The sequence below is a fragment of the Stegodyphus dumicola genome, chromosome 6, assembly GCF_044657685.1.
Source record: "Stegodyphus dumicola isolate Sdum_Otavi_A_Nest chromosome 6, ASM4465768v1".
In the NCBI taxonomy this organism is placed as follows: domain Eukaryota; kingdom Metazoa; phylum Arthropoda; class Arachnida; order Araneae; family Eresidae; genus Stegodyphus; species Stegodyphus dumicola.
The window spans coordinates 4,984,655-4,998,114 of record NC_140773.1 but is presented as its reverse complement, the minus strand read 5'-3'; the positions used below and the strand labels follow the sequence as shown (position 1 = coordinate 4,998,114).

Genomic DNA, 13,460 nt, shown 5'->3' with positions numbered 1-13,460 from the left:
GATATGAATCCGGATATGAATTCCTGGGGTATTTATAGGATTCCTTGCCAGTGTGGTTTAATTTACATTGGCCAAACTAAGAGAGCCTTAAAATTTCACGTCAAAGAACATGAGGCATATGTTAGAAAAAAGGAAACACAGAAGTCTTCTGTTGCTCAACATTGTTGGTCCGAAAATCACACTTTCAATTTTTCTGCTGCCAAAATTGTTCAAAAAACATCTTCCATTGGAGAACTGGATTTTCTAGAGGCATTTCACATTCATAAAAATCTTTCTGTTCTAGTTAACGATCCTAATTCCAATCCAAATTTGCCTTCGGCTTTTAGAGAAATTATGTTTTAGTTCTGGTTTGGCCAACAGATGGCGCCACTTGCTTATTCTTGTCCAGGCTTTCTTATCTTATCTAATCATTATTTCCTATCTTGTTCATTTGCGGTTTTGCAGCTGAAGATGATGGTTCAGTAAAACCATCGAAACTAGTCCTGTGAAAATTTTGTAAATATAACGCTGATTCTTGTTGTTTGACTTCTGAATTAGTATTTATTCGGCGTGTTATTGTGTCTTAATTGTAATAGTTATTTTATTTTTATTTATTTATTTATTCATCTTTCCTGATGGCCTTCCATAGAGCTCCAGCACTTCTAATTTTAAAAATTAAGTCCTGACTACAACCAATGATTGCGAAAATAAAAGTCAAGTAACTTATTTAGTGATAATTAAATAAAATAAAAGCCAAGGCTTTTATTTTCGCCTTACTTGGCTTTTATTTTGCATTTATATATATATGTGTGTGTACTTTACATTTAATTATAAGGACATATATATATGTACTTTACATTTAATTATAATTTATTTGATATATATATACATATTTACGTTTGGTAGTATTACCGATTGCAATAAAAAAGGAGGTGCACATCTAGATGTTATAACGGACCCATATACAAAATTTCAACGTTCTATAACTAACCGTTTTTGAGTTATGCAACATGCATACATACGTACTTACACATCACGAAAAAAATCCCTTTCAAGTATCAACTTAGGCTCATAATCATTAATCATAAGTATCAGCTTAGAGTAAATGGGATTACATTTAACAATAAGTTTTTTGAAAAAAAAAAAAAAAGAGAGAGAGAGTTTTTCATTGTGTTCGTACGTACAGGCGTCAGCCCAAAAAATAATTCACATGGATTCCGTAATCGTCAAAAACAGATATTTCCGTTAAAATATGATACCCAAAAGTTTTCTCGATTACAATAATTACTGCGATTTTATTGGATACAAGGAAGTAAAGAACCTATATTAACCTACATATTCTTATATAAACAATACCTAAGTGCAGTATATAAATATTTAAAATCAATAAAATCTGACTATGGCACTCTCAAGGGGAAAAAAAAAAAAAAAAAAAAAAAAAAAAAAAGATGAATCATCTAAATTTTCAAATTACAAACATAAATAGCAATAGTAAAAAGCAAATACAAAATAACGCTTTACGCTATCAAAATTGCTCATTTTCTTAAATATCAACAACTAAATAGTATTTCAACTAAAACACATAATGTAAACAAGAGTTTGCCCTATGCCCAAAAAAATTCAAAATTATCTATGAAAAATATGAGTGCATTGTGACACAACCGTATCATTCATATTCGAACAGCAACCGCATCATTCGTATTCGCATAGAAACCGCATCATTCGTACTCGAACAAACTGCATCGTATGACAGATGCGAGTAACGAAGAGATGCGAGTAACGAAATGAATTTGTGAGTACCGAATCGGTACTTCGAGTCAACCGATGTACCCGTTACTCAGTAACGAATACATGCGGTTTGCTCCAGCTGTAGTTTTAAGACGTTAGTCCGCTGTAATTGTTGTCTGACGTGATAAGTTTTGTTTTCGTTGAAACTGATTTTATTATTTGAATAATTACCGCAGTTATAGTTTTTTTTAATGAAAGTGGCTGTTTTAAAACTATGATGTGACTCTTTAATTAAAGTTTACTTCATGCTGAATTGTAATTCATGCTGTTTAGTATTCAAAGCTTGAAAGCCGATTACTTTTTTTCCGTGTAAGCTTAAGAGTTGTTACTAAATTTCTAACGTATCATGTAACTTCTTTAAGCTATAAATCATTGGGTAGCTACTGTACAAAAATTTCAGGTAGTCGTAACATACCATATGTGACACAGTTTTACAAATTCCTGTTTAAACATGTTTATGTGATTGGGCAGGAAGTCTTATTTTTGTGAACTATAAGAAATAAATTTTCAATTAAACATTATTGTGAATGAAGGCATTCTTAAGGTGTCCTAATAACAAGCACCAGATACGTCACATAAAATAATTTGTGTTTATCCTTTTACGAAGAAAAATGCGTATTTACATCAGGCATGAAATGCTAGAATAAACCAACTTAAAACTACTTTAACCGAAATTTCTGTTTAGCAGCCAGTTTTACATTCCTTCAGAGGATGAAATTCACGAGATACGTAGCAAGTTATATTAAGAATGTAATACAGTTATCAATATAGTGCAAATTGCCTGTTTTAGGAGGAGCATGTTCTAGGTTCAGGGTTTGTAACAAAGTAACAAATCATGTTGAAGAGGTAATATTTAAAACAGCACATACATATCCATGCTGAACAAAAGCCTCGTATGTATGAAATTTGTATGATGTCTTTTAGTCGAAAAACCACTTAAAAGATGCATATATTAATTCAAATTGGAAACAAAGCTCTTATATGTGAGGTATGTAGACATTTAGTTAAAAGACTAATTCAGACAATCATCTGCTTATTCTCACAGGAGAAGAACCTCATGTATGTGAAGTATTTAAGAAATCATTAAGTCAAAAGTTCAGTTTAAACATGTATGTGCTTACTCACGCAGGAGAGAACCCTCATATATGTGAAATATGTAAGAAGACATTTCGCCAGAAGGGTAATTTAAACAGCCATATGCTTATTCACACAGGAGAGAAGCGTCATGTGTGTGAAGTATGTAAGAAGTCATTTACTCTGAAGGCTAATTTCAATGCTCATGCACGTATTCACACAGTTGAGAAACCTCATGCATGTAAAGTATGTAAGAAGTCGTTTAAACAGAAAGAGCATTTAAACACGCATATGCGTACTCACACAGGAGAAAAACCTCATGTGTGTGAAGTATGTGAGAAATCTTTTAGTGAGAAGTCTAAATGTAGTAGACACATGCTTATTCACACAGGAGAGAAACCTCATGTTTGTGAAGTATGTACGAAGTCATTTAGTCAGAAGTCTTCTTTAAACACCCATATGCTTATTCATACAGGAGAGAAACCTCATGTTTGTGAAGTATGTACGAAGTCATTTAGTCAGAAGTCTGCTTTAAACACACATATGCTTATTCATACAGGAGAAAAAGCTCATGTGTGTGAAGTATGTGAGAAATCTTTTAGTGAGAAGTCTAAATGTAGTAGACACATGCTTATTCACACAGGAGAGAAACCTCATGTGTGTGAAGTATGTAAGAAGTCATTTAAACAGAAAAATTATTTAAAGAAGCATATGCTTAGTCACACCAGAGAGAAACCTCGTGTGGGAAGTATGTAAATCATTTAACCAAAAAAATTATTTAAACAAGCATTTGCTTAGTCACACCAGAGAGAAACCTCATGTGTGTGAAGTATGTAGAAAGTCCTTTAGTCAGAAGTCTCATATAAGCAGTCATATGCTTATTCACACAGGAGAGAAACCTCATGTGTGTGAAGTATGTAAGAAATCATTTAAACAAAAGGATATTTTAAACAAGCATATGCTTAGTCACACACAAGAGACACCTCATGTAAAGTATGTAAGAAGTCATTTGGTCTGAAGGGTAATTTATACCCATGCACTCATGCACATATTCACACAGGAGAGAATGCTCATGTGTGTGAAGTATGTAAGATGTCATTTAATCAGAAGAGTAGTTTAAACAGTCATACACTTATTCACACAGGAGACAAGACTTGTGCATAAAGTATGGATAAGTTCATTTTTAATAAAGAATTATTAAGATATGCATATCGACAGAAGAGAGAAATCTGTCATGTATGTAAGAATTCATTTGGACAGCAGAATAATTCAAAAAAATATTTGTTTATCTAAGCAGAAAAGAAGCTCTTTTGAGGAGATGTTAAATTAGTATCAAAATTTTATTTATCAGTGTAGTAAAGATTTGTGTACACAGCAAAGAAATCTGATTTTTTGCGGTCAGGTCAGTTTGAATCACAACAGTTGTCAGTATTAATTGATGGGAGAATTCTTCTTAATAAGAGCCATTCAGTGGCAGAATTTTAGATTTGAAGGTAAATTGGGTGTTGCTGATGCTGTGGAGAGGTTTTTTGAATTGTCATTTGATACTAATAAATCATAATCTAATTATTTTTTTTAAAAAGCAAAAAACTATATTTATGCAAGTTTTTACCTCAATTGCATTTTTAACTAATGCTGACTTGAAGCTACATTTGCTTATCTATCCTATCTTAAAGAGTCTAAAACTGCTTATACCGACCTTGATTGAAGAAGCTGGAATTGTTGTTTTGTTCAGAATATGCCATGATGTGTTTTGTGTTTCTTCCACCTTTTCGGAAATTTGAATTTTTGACCCTTGATATAACTTTTCACAGATTTTCGTATCACTCATATTCAGTGCTACATCTGTTAGCTAGTTAAATGCACTGTAGTGAACATACGATTGTTACCAATTTGACATACTTCTGAGATGCAATTCTGGAGCAGGACTAAATGCTTCACCCTATATGTGTACTGTAACTTGTATCTTCTTTGTGCTGAAAATATTTCAGAGTTTAACAATCAAAGCTATTGAATTAATGATAGAAATGCCTTTCTTGTACCTGTAATGAAATAATATATTAGGTGATTTCTTTTTTGTGTTAAAATACTAAAGACCTGCAGTCAAATTAGACAGTTCCATTTTTTTACATATTTTTCATCTAATTAAATCTATTATGAGGAAATATTCTCAGTATGACTATCCAGCTGCATTATCAAATGTCTCGAGTGTATAACATTCTAAAGCAGTATACAGTTATTACATATTATAGTGATAAAGGGAAATGAAGTCTTGTAAGATAAAATTCTTTCAAATCCTGAACATATCAAGTAGAGCAGTTCCATGTGTGTAAAGTACCTAAGAAGACATTTGAAAAAATAAATCTGTATTGTGGTATTTCTATGCAGGTAAGAAACTCAAAATATAGTACATATATATTCAGAAACTAGATAGAAGTTAGAATTGGTTGGCCCCCCCTTTTTTTTTTCTTTTTGCGATTCCTTTTTGATGCTAAGATCGGTGCCAGGAAGGCACAATTTTAAGATGGTCGCAACATACACAAAACCAAAATAAGAAGTCGAAGAATTGCACAAACCTGGTGTCCATGTACATATCGCTCTATTTTCACTTAAGAGAATATTGGAGAATTGCACAAACTAGGCATTGTGCACTGCCTTAGCTTTGTCCATGTACACATTGATCTATTTTCATTTACAAAAATCAGGATACTAAAGCAATCAAAGTTAAAACAATCATGGTAAACAGAAACTGAGTTTCATCGCCAAAATTGAAGAAAATTTGTTGCTAATCGGAGGGCACCGAATTCTACACTAGAGCCAGAAACTGTTCTATGTTCTTTAAGCAGTGTTGAAAGAAACTTTATTTTTAATTTGCAAGAGTTGCACACTTTATAAGCATGAACATGTGTGTACAATTTAAAAAAAAAAAAATCTTCACTTATAACTGTATCATTCTTCTTGGCAAAAATCATCATTATAAGCATCTCGGGCATAAAAATGAAAGTGTCTTAAATGGTTCCCATAATAATGCAAATTCGGAACGGAATAGAAACTAGCGATATATGGCACTTTGCCACCATTTTTATAATTTCTAATTCAAGGAAAACCTTTTTCTGGAAGCTATAAGATGTGCTTGTAAAGCAGGACTCTCATAGAAATTTGCTATGTTACTTTAAAATTTTATTTCATGGAATTTATTGAAGTAACTTTGCTGTTCTTCAACGTGTTGATTTAATAAACTGTATTTTTTAATAAAATTATAATCATAAATGCTCTTTTATAGTTTAATTAGTCTTAAGGGTAAAATGGTAAAAAATACTAAAATTATGAAGATATTAAATTAAAATTTTTTCGGCAGTTTTCAGATAACCGGCGCTTGGCGAAATTTCGGATTTGTTTACATCGGAAGTGAGCGTACGTGCGCCAGAATATGGTAACCCTGATAATTGTTGCAACCCACACAGGGAATTTTCCTGAAGGAGGAAAAGGGAAATTTTCTGTTTACTTTTCGAACATTACGGTAAGAGAAAATAAAGTTTGAAAATCGCAAATCATTATTAGTTCATATTTTCGCAAAACGTTTATGGGGTTTTGGGAGTTAAAAAATAAAGTTTGGAAGGAGGAAAATGGAAATTTTCTGTTTTTATTTTTCGAACATTACGGTAAGAGAACAGTTACTTATAGTATGTAATTTTTCAATGCAGCAAATTATTATTATTAACATAACAAAAAGTTCAGCTTTTTTAGGTATTATATATGTTATACATATTGCCATGGCCATGAAGACAAACTGGGCAAAGTTAAAATGAAACCAACAACAGCATTTAATTTATTATAGCTTTTTTCTTACTTTTACTAGAATTCTAATGATAAAATGATTAGTGTATTTAAATACATATTAAATGAAAATATTAAAATAGATAAAGAGATGCATTAAATATCATTTGGACTAATTTAATTATGTATTCTTACATATATAGCTATGCACATTTAATTTTTCTCAATAAAAATAATTAAGCTATCCTTATTATTTTTATATGTCTATACATTTTCTAACTCTGCACATAGCTACTCAGAAAGAAAGATGTATGAGTAGGATATAAGAAGATAAAAATTATTAATCTTCCCTTCAAAGTCAAATGGATATAGCTGTAGTATACAATTTCAAAAAAAGTAAATCATTAGAATATTATGCTGAAAATATAAGTCTGAAGCAAAGAGATTTTTCTTAAATTCAAACTGTGCACAAAACATTTCAGACGCATTCAAACTCTGAACTGGAACAAGTTAATTTACTGTTGTGGAACTAATATGAAAATAATATTGTTGACAGTATAGTAGTGTACCACCAAAGAATTTATGCTGGGAGAAGAAGCAAAGCTTCGATGACACCACAAAGCCAAATGATAACTGGCTTAATTTTTACTCTTTTTATGCATAAAATGTCATAGTTGTTAGTATCTCGTTAAAATGTATTTTCTAATAATATAATGATTTGCAAATGATGGAAATTTACTTGTCATTAAAACATTTTGTTCTAAACATGCTTATCAAAGAAGTTAAAGCTATTCCAACCTATCCCCCATATTAAAGTTTTTTTGATTAAATCAGGTTCATGTCTAATGCATCAAAAATATAAATAAACCTTCTTTAGTATTTCTCAAACATCAGTTCTCATGGCTTTAAATTGGATGCAAGATTTATTTCACAAAGTTATGTTTTCACTTATGGGGCAAAACTTTTAAATTTGTTATTTGAATCTGTTACATTAGTCTTTATTTTAAAGAATATATTGTATGTCATATGGCCATGAAGGCAACCTGGTTAAAGTAGAAATGAAATCAAACTTTCTAATTAATGTGATTTGAAGCCATTGTTCTATACTTCGAGGAATATGTTATATGGTAAATACTGTATGTGTGCTCATGTTTTTCCTGAAAAGTGCATAACATTTTTTTATTGAAATAAATTACCAACTTAAATCTATTGTCATGGCAATTAAATTTTTCTGAAAGAGCAGGATTATTTATAAGCCGAGTGCTAAACCTTTATATTGTTACCCTGATCATGAAATTTTAAATGGTGATTTAATTTCTTTTTTCAGGTTGAACTGCCCTTCAATGAAAGCTTTTGCTCGATGAAAATGAAAGCTTTGTAATAGCAATAAATGGGACTTTTGTGAACTGAAATCTGTTAGGCTTTCCAAAATCCAGAAAGGTAAAGTTTAACTTTTTATTTAAGCCTAATGTTCTTAAAATATGTTAGAATATCCATAGGTGACATTTCATTATTGTTTAATAAAGACACCATAACAAAATAAGCTGATTGAATCGCCAAATTTGTAACTTGTAACTTTTAAATATATCCAGACTCTGTCTGCTTTAACAGGAAAGTAACATACAGTGCATATATAGTAGTGTTTTTTATCATTTATCATTTTATTCTGTTTTAAGTATGAGTTCAGCAATGCTCCAACATAAGGTATTCCAATTTATATGAGCTTGAAGTCATACAGCTCCTTATTTTATTTTGCATATTTATACTTGTTTTGAAATTGTCAATAATTCATAAAATGCTGATGAACAAAACATTACTATGCCTATCTATAAGAATTAGCTTTAATGAAATAAGAAGCATCAAAGTATATGCTAATTGCGCTAAAACTTCATACTCTTCTTCAAAACAGTACTTCAGTTATAATTGTGTTAACAGACGATGCAGTTGTTCAACATTTTTATACATTGTGCTGTTACTTTCATACTTTGGTTCAGGAAAGTAAATGGGATTTGATATTCTATATTTCTCCTTTTTTCCCCACATTATAATTATGAATTGAGTTATCAGAAAAGAATGATTAATTTTATGAAACCATTAGCATCAGAATAACTTCATTTCTTGCACATGTACTTTTTTTTTCCAATGGCGGGCGCTTGCCTATGCCTGCATTGGCCACGCCCAAGGCCAGATATGGTGGTCTCTTTATTATGGAGGCACCTAATAGGCATCCCACCTTTGCCACTTATGAAGGGACAAACAATTTACGTCCATGCCTTGTCCGTTATTCGAACCTGGATCCCTCGGTATTGTAATCAGGCTTCCCTAACCACTATACAATCCGGGCAGCTATGAATTTACTTTAATATGCTATTTTGTATCGATACGTAATAGGAAAACTACATTTTTTATTATGTATTTTTTAAAACAAGTGCTTTTTAGTCATTGGTTCTATTTAACTAGAATTCACATGTATTGTTTTATATGCAAAATAAATACGACCCAGACTAATTGGGATCTGACTTCAGAGCTTTCACTCGTTGCATTTGTCACATAGCTTCAGAGCTATAACTGTGTTATATTTAATCTTTAGTACTTAAATATTAATTTGTTAAAGTTAAAAACTAATAAAGCTGAAGAATGTAAATGTGATATATTTCTTAACAATAATGTGCAGTAGTCCCTCTTTAATAATGGTTTTGATTATCTGCAGACACTGAAAATTGAGAAAGTTATGAAAATTAGATTATTTTGTTGAATTCAAATTGGCCAAATGATATAGATATACTTGCATATAAATCACTTCTGCATATGATTGAAGCTTTACAATATGTGCTTGTTAACTTCAGTTGTCTATAGTACTATTATTATGACAGTTTAACACTGGATATTTGCACCACATTACCTCAGATTGGAACTATAGGATAAAATGTAGTTGAAAACTTTGGGAGGTTATAAATGAAATAAACGCAGAAGAAATTAACTCAAGCCATTACCATTGTGAATGAATAACAGAGCAGCTAGAAAATTTATTATAATTCAGAATTAATGTTTAATACTGGCAAAGAGAAAGTGAACAGTGTATTAAGTCAGATAGTTTTCACAATAGAAATATTAACTGAAATAAAAAGTAACAAAACTATAAATTTCCCCTCATTAATTATGAATATTTTTATTCAGTTTTGTTTCATTATTAAACATGTTTATTACTTCTGTATCCTGCCAAATAGACTAGCTGCATGGAAGTTTTCATAATTTTCTCTATGTGTGACATGAATTTATGCATCCAAAATGCTAACCTTTGTATGCAACACTCACTCATTTCTAATGCTTTAAAGTCCCAATACCATGGGCGTAGCTAGAGGGGGGCATCTGTCGCCTGGTGCAGAATCCAAGGGGCGCCAAACTGATGTTGCGACATTTTAGAATTAAATGTTTTCCATCCTTGGCGAGCAGTAGGGGGCACGAAATCTTCAGTTGTCCCTGGGTGCTGAAAACCCTAGCTACGATTCTGCCCAATACTCGTTTAATTTATCATTTGCAGTATCAGTGTTGTTACACTATGAGTATTACTAATATTTTAATTCAGTGCTGCTTTTTAATTACTTTAACATTTATTTTATTCAATAAATAAATTAACTAAAATATAAAATTTATTGTGAATTGATTTTGTAATTATTTATGTTTATAATTTTTATCCCTTCCAGCTGATTAGGTGTGCAGAAGCAGCAGACTTGTAAATGTGAAGGAGCTATTTGCTTAGTTATGCAGTAAAATTCACCACCCTGCGGCAAGCTTCATTTTAGTGTCATTAAGCTGTGAACAGCCAAGCTAACCATCTTCAGGGCAAATGGCTGCATCAAGCAAACCCAGTTCCAGTTTATTTTGACTGACATTCCTCTTTGGAATGTCAGTCAAAATAAAAACTTAATACCTAAATCTCGGAAAATCAGACAATTAAGCCACAAATCTTGTGACCAATTTTCCAGTTGCTGTGCTCAGTGCCATAAAGTTAGATGCCAATAAACTGAAAAGCTATGGGAGGTATTCTATTGGACCCTTTAATGAAATCAATTTAAAGCAAGCTTATCATATGATAAGCAAAATGATTTGGATATGAAGACTATGGTAATAATTGCATTACTGGGTATGCAGGCTGTGGCCAAATGTAATATCTCAGTATGCTGTGACTATTAAAATTATAACTTATGTATTATTACTTCATATTGGTCATATTAGGTTCCAAAATGGATGCTCTTTTTATATAGAACTATATAAATGTAGAAAATCTGAGAAGTTAGTTTTATATGGAAAGCCTTCATGCAAAATTAATAGCATCTTGTTAATTTCATATATGTTTTGTGAAAGTAATTGCTGCTGAATCTGGAATTAATGCATTATCTGAGATTTGAAACAAAATACGTTAAATTAGAAGATAGTAAAATAGATAAATAGGAAATGAAACATGAAATTTATATATTTAATATTGAAATAAATATCTCAGTAAAGTGGCTGTATGTAAAGTATAATGATGCAATTTTTATAATTTTTTACTAAAATGCTAAAATTATGTGCTATGAAAATTTTATTTTCATTAATATTTATAATTTTTCCCTTGCAAATTTTTACCCAAGGTGTGTAAGTTTTAGCTATTTTAGATTTTTCCGTTTTAATGTTAAAAATGTCTTCTTTGTCAGCATTACATTAAAATCCATCTCATAATCATTTGAAAACGAAGGAAATTTCATTCTTTTCAATAGTTTAAGAATATTTTCATAAAACATAATTATAGAAAATATGAACTGATACATTTATAGTTATATATATGTAAAGAAAAATTTTTTAGAAGGATCCTTTTTTCTATACCAGAAACATTTCATGAGTTATATTAGTTGACCTAATATGTAAAAGGAATGTTTAATCAAATTATTTTGGTTATGTTTTTATAAATATCACTATAATTTTAAAAGTTATTGAATTTCAAAGAAAAAGCTATAGTTATTTCCAGATTCTTTAATAAAACAATTCTTTATTCTTGTATTCTCGTATGAAAATTTTCTGTATATTTAACATAAAATTGTATGCATGTAGATAAATTTTTTAATTTATTATTATTATTCTGTTAGCTTCAATTTTATTCTCAATAAATTTGATACATGTATTTAATATTCAGCTAAGTTTTATTAACCGTGACTTTAATTCAGGGCTTAATTTCTAAGATTAGAAGTACCGGAGTCCTATGGAAGATTGTCAGCAAAGAGGAACAAGAGTAAATAAATAAATAAAATGACTATTAAACTCATTAATAATTTTAAAATTAAAGAGTTAATTATTATCAAATTAATTATAAATTGTTATTTAATCAATAATTATTATATAATTAATTAATTATAATTTAATTATAAATTATTAGATAATTATTATTTATTGAAATAATTAAAGATTAAAGTAATTAAATAATTAAAATTATATAAAATGTAAAGAGATAAGTTAAAATTTAATATGCGAATGGTTTTTATGCGAATGGGGTTTTCATTGGCATTGCAGATGAATTAATTAATGATGCAGGGGATGGAATTAATTTTCGGCACTTTTGTGAAAAACAAGATCTTTCTACGGAAACGCTTGTCACACATTTCTCAAAGGGTACATTTATACAAAGTCCAGTGAAATGAATTTGCATAAAGGTGCCGAAGATTTATTTGATCCTTTGCTTAATTAATTAGTCAGCAGAGGCGTAGCTAGGGTTTTCGGCGCCCGGGGACAACTGAAGATTTTGCGCCCTTTCTCTGTGTCAAGAACGGAAAACATTTCATTCTAAAATTTTGTAACATCAATTTCGCACCCCCTGAATTCTGCGCCCGGGGATAGATGTCCTCTCTTGCCCCACCCTAGCTACTCCACTGTTAGTCAGTAATGAAAACAAAAATTGAACTTACATAAGGATGCACTTTTATGAAGAGTGCTTTTCTGAAGTTAGTAAATGATACTCATCAGGGACGTTCGTCTTCAAGGCAGGCGCATTTCTAACAAGGTTTCTTTAGGTAACAAGGATTATCAAACAACCACGATTTGCACAGGTGTGCAAGTATCTTTATGATGCAGGGCCGTTCCTAGTGAGGGTGGAGAGCGTAAAAGTAAGCGGGCTTCGAAAATCAGGGGCGGCCGGACTTTCGCGATAACTAAATATTTCAAATTCATTGTAAATACTTCTCATATGTCAGTACTTGTTATACAATTTGTCATATGTAAGTACTTAGTGAATATGAAATATAAATTTTATTAATCATTGAGCATTTTGTTTTAAATTTGGGGGGGGCGGCAATCTCGAAAGTACTCGGGCATCTAATGGCCTAGGAACGGCCCTGTTATGATGTACTCCTCATCAAACCATCTTGATTCAAGGCAAACTAGATATCTAGTTGGCTTGCTTGATTCTTTTAACAGAGCCCTTGTGATCTAGAATTTCGAAGCTGTATTTATAGATGATAAAGTCCAGTAAAGTGAATTTGCATAAGGTGCCGAAGATTTATTTGATCCTTTGCTTAATTAATTAGTCAGTAATGAAAATAAAAATTGAACTTATATAAGGATGCACTTATGTAAGGTCAATTTTCCTCCTTTCTTATAAAAAGGTCTTCGAGATCTCAGCGCAGACTGTGGATCCAGATGAACTCACTGCTACTCAGTCCCATGCCATTTAATATGTAAGTGGATGACTGTTTACTGAGCCTATACCTACTACTACCCAAGATGGGAGAGTAAGATTTTTGTAGGCGAGATTTCACATGATTTCTGAAGATAATCCCATGACTCTGAGCCACTGTTTATGATTCCAACCCGAG

At 31.1% G+C, this 13,460-nt stretch overlaps 1 protein-coding gene across 4 annotated transcripts; it reads left to right on the top strand.

Annotated features, from left to right (window-relative positions):
• The first annotated feature begins 1,773 nt into the window (after window positions 1-1,773).
• LOC146996658 (uncharacterized) lies at window positions 1,774-10,728 on the top strand. Of its 4 annotated transcripts, none has more exons than XR_015041566.1 (3): window positions 1,774-2,076; window positions 7,946-8,058; window positions 10,323-10,728. XR_015041566.1 is itself a non-coding variant. In XM_085818011.1 (3 exons), the coding sequence occupies exon 1, from the start codon at window positions 2,875-2,877 to the stop codon at window positions 3,595-3,597; it is 723 nt and encodes a 240-aa protein (XP_085674137.1). In that variant the 5' UTR covers window positions 2,728-2,874; the 3' UTR covers window positions 3,598-5,229; window positions 7,946-8,058; window positions 10,323-10,728. The 4 variants fall into 4 exon arrangements, 1 of the variants encoding a protein (XP_085674137.1); XM_085818011.1 differs by lacking the exon at window positions 1,774-2,076 and adding an exon at window positions 2,728-5,229; XR_015041565.1 differs by lacking the exon at window positions 1,774-2,076 and adding an exon at window positions 6,109-6,361.
• The last annotated feature ends 2,732 nt before the right edge of the window (window positions 10,729-13,460 follow it).

Bases quoted from the DNA above. Each gene is read 5' to 3' on its own strand.
- LOC146996658 (XM_085818011.1), top strand. From the start codon at position 2,875: ATGTATGTGCTTACTCACGCAGGAGAGAACCCTCATATATGTGAAATA.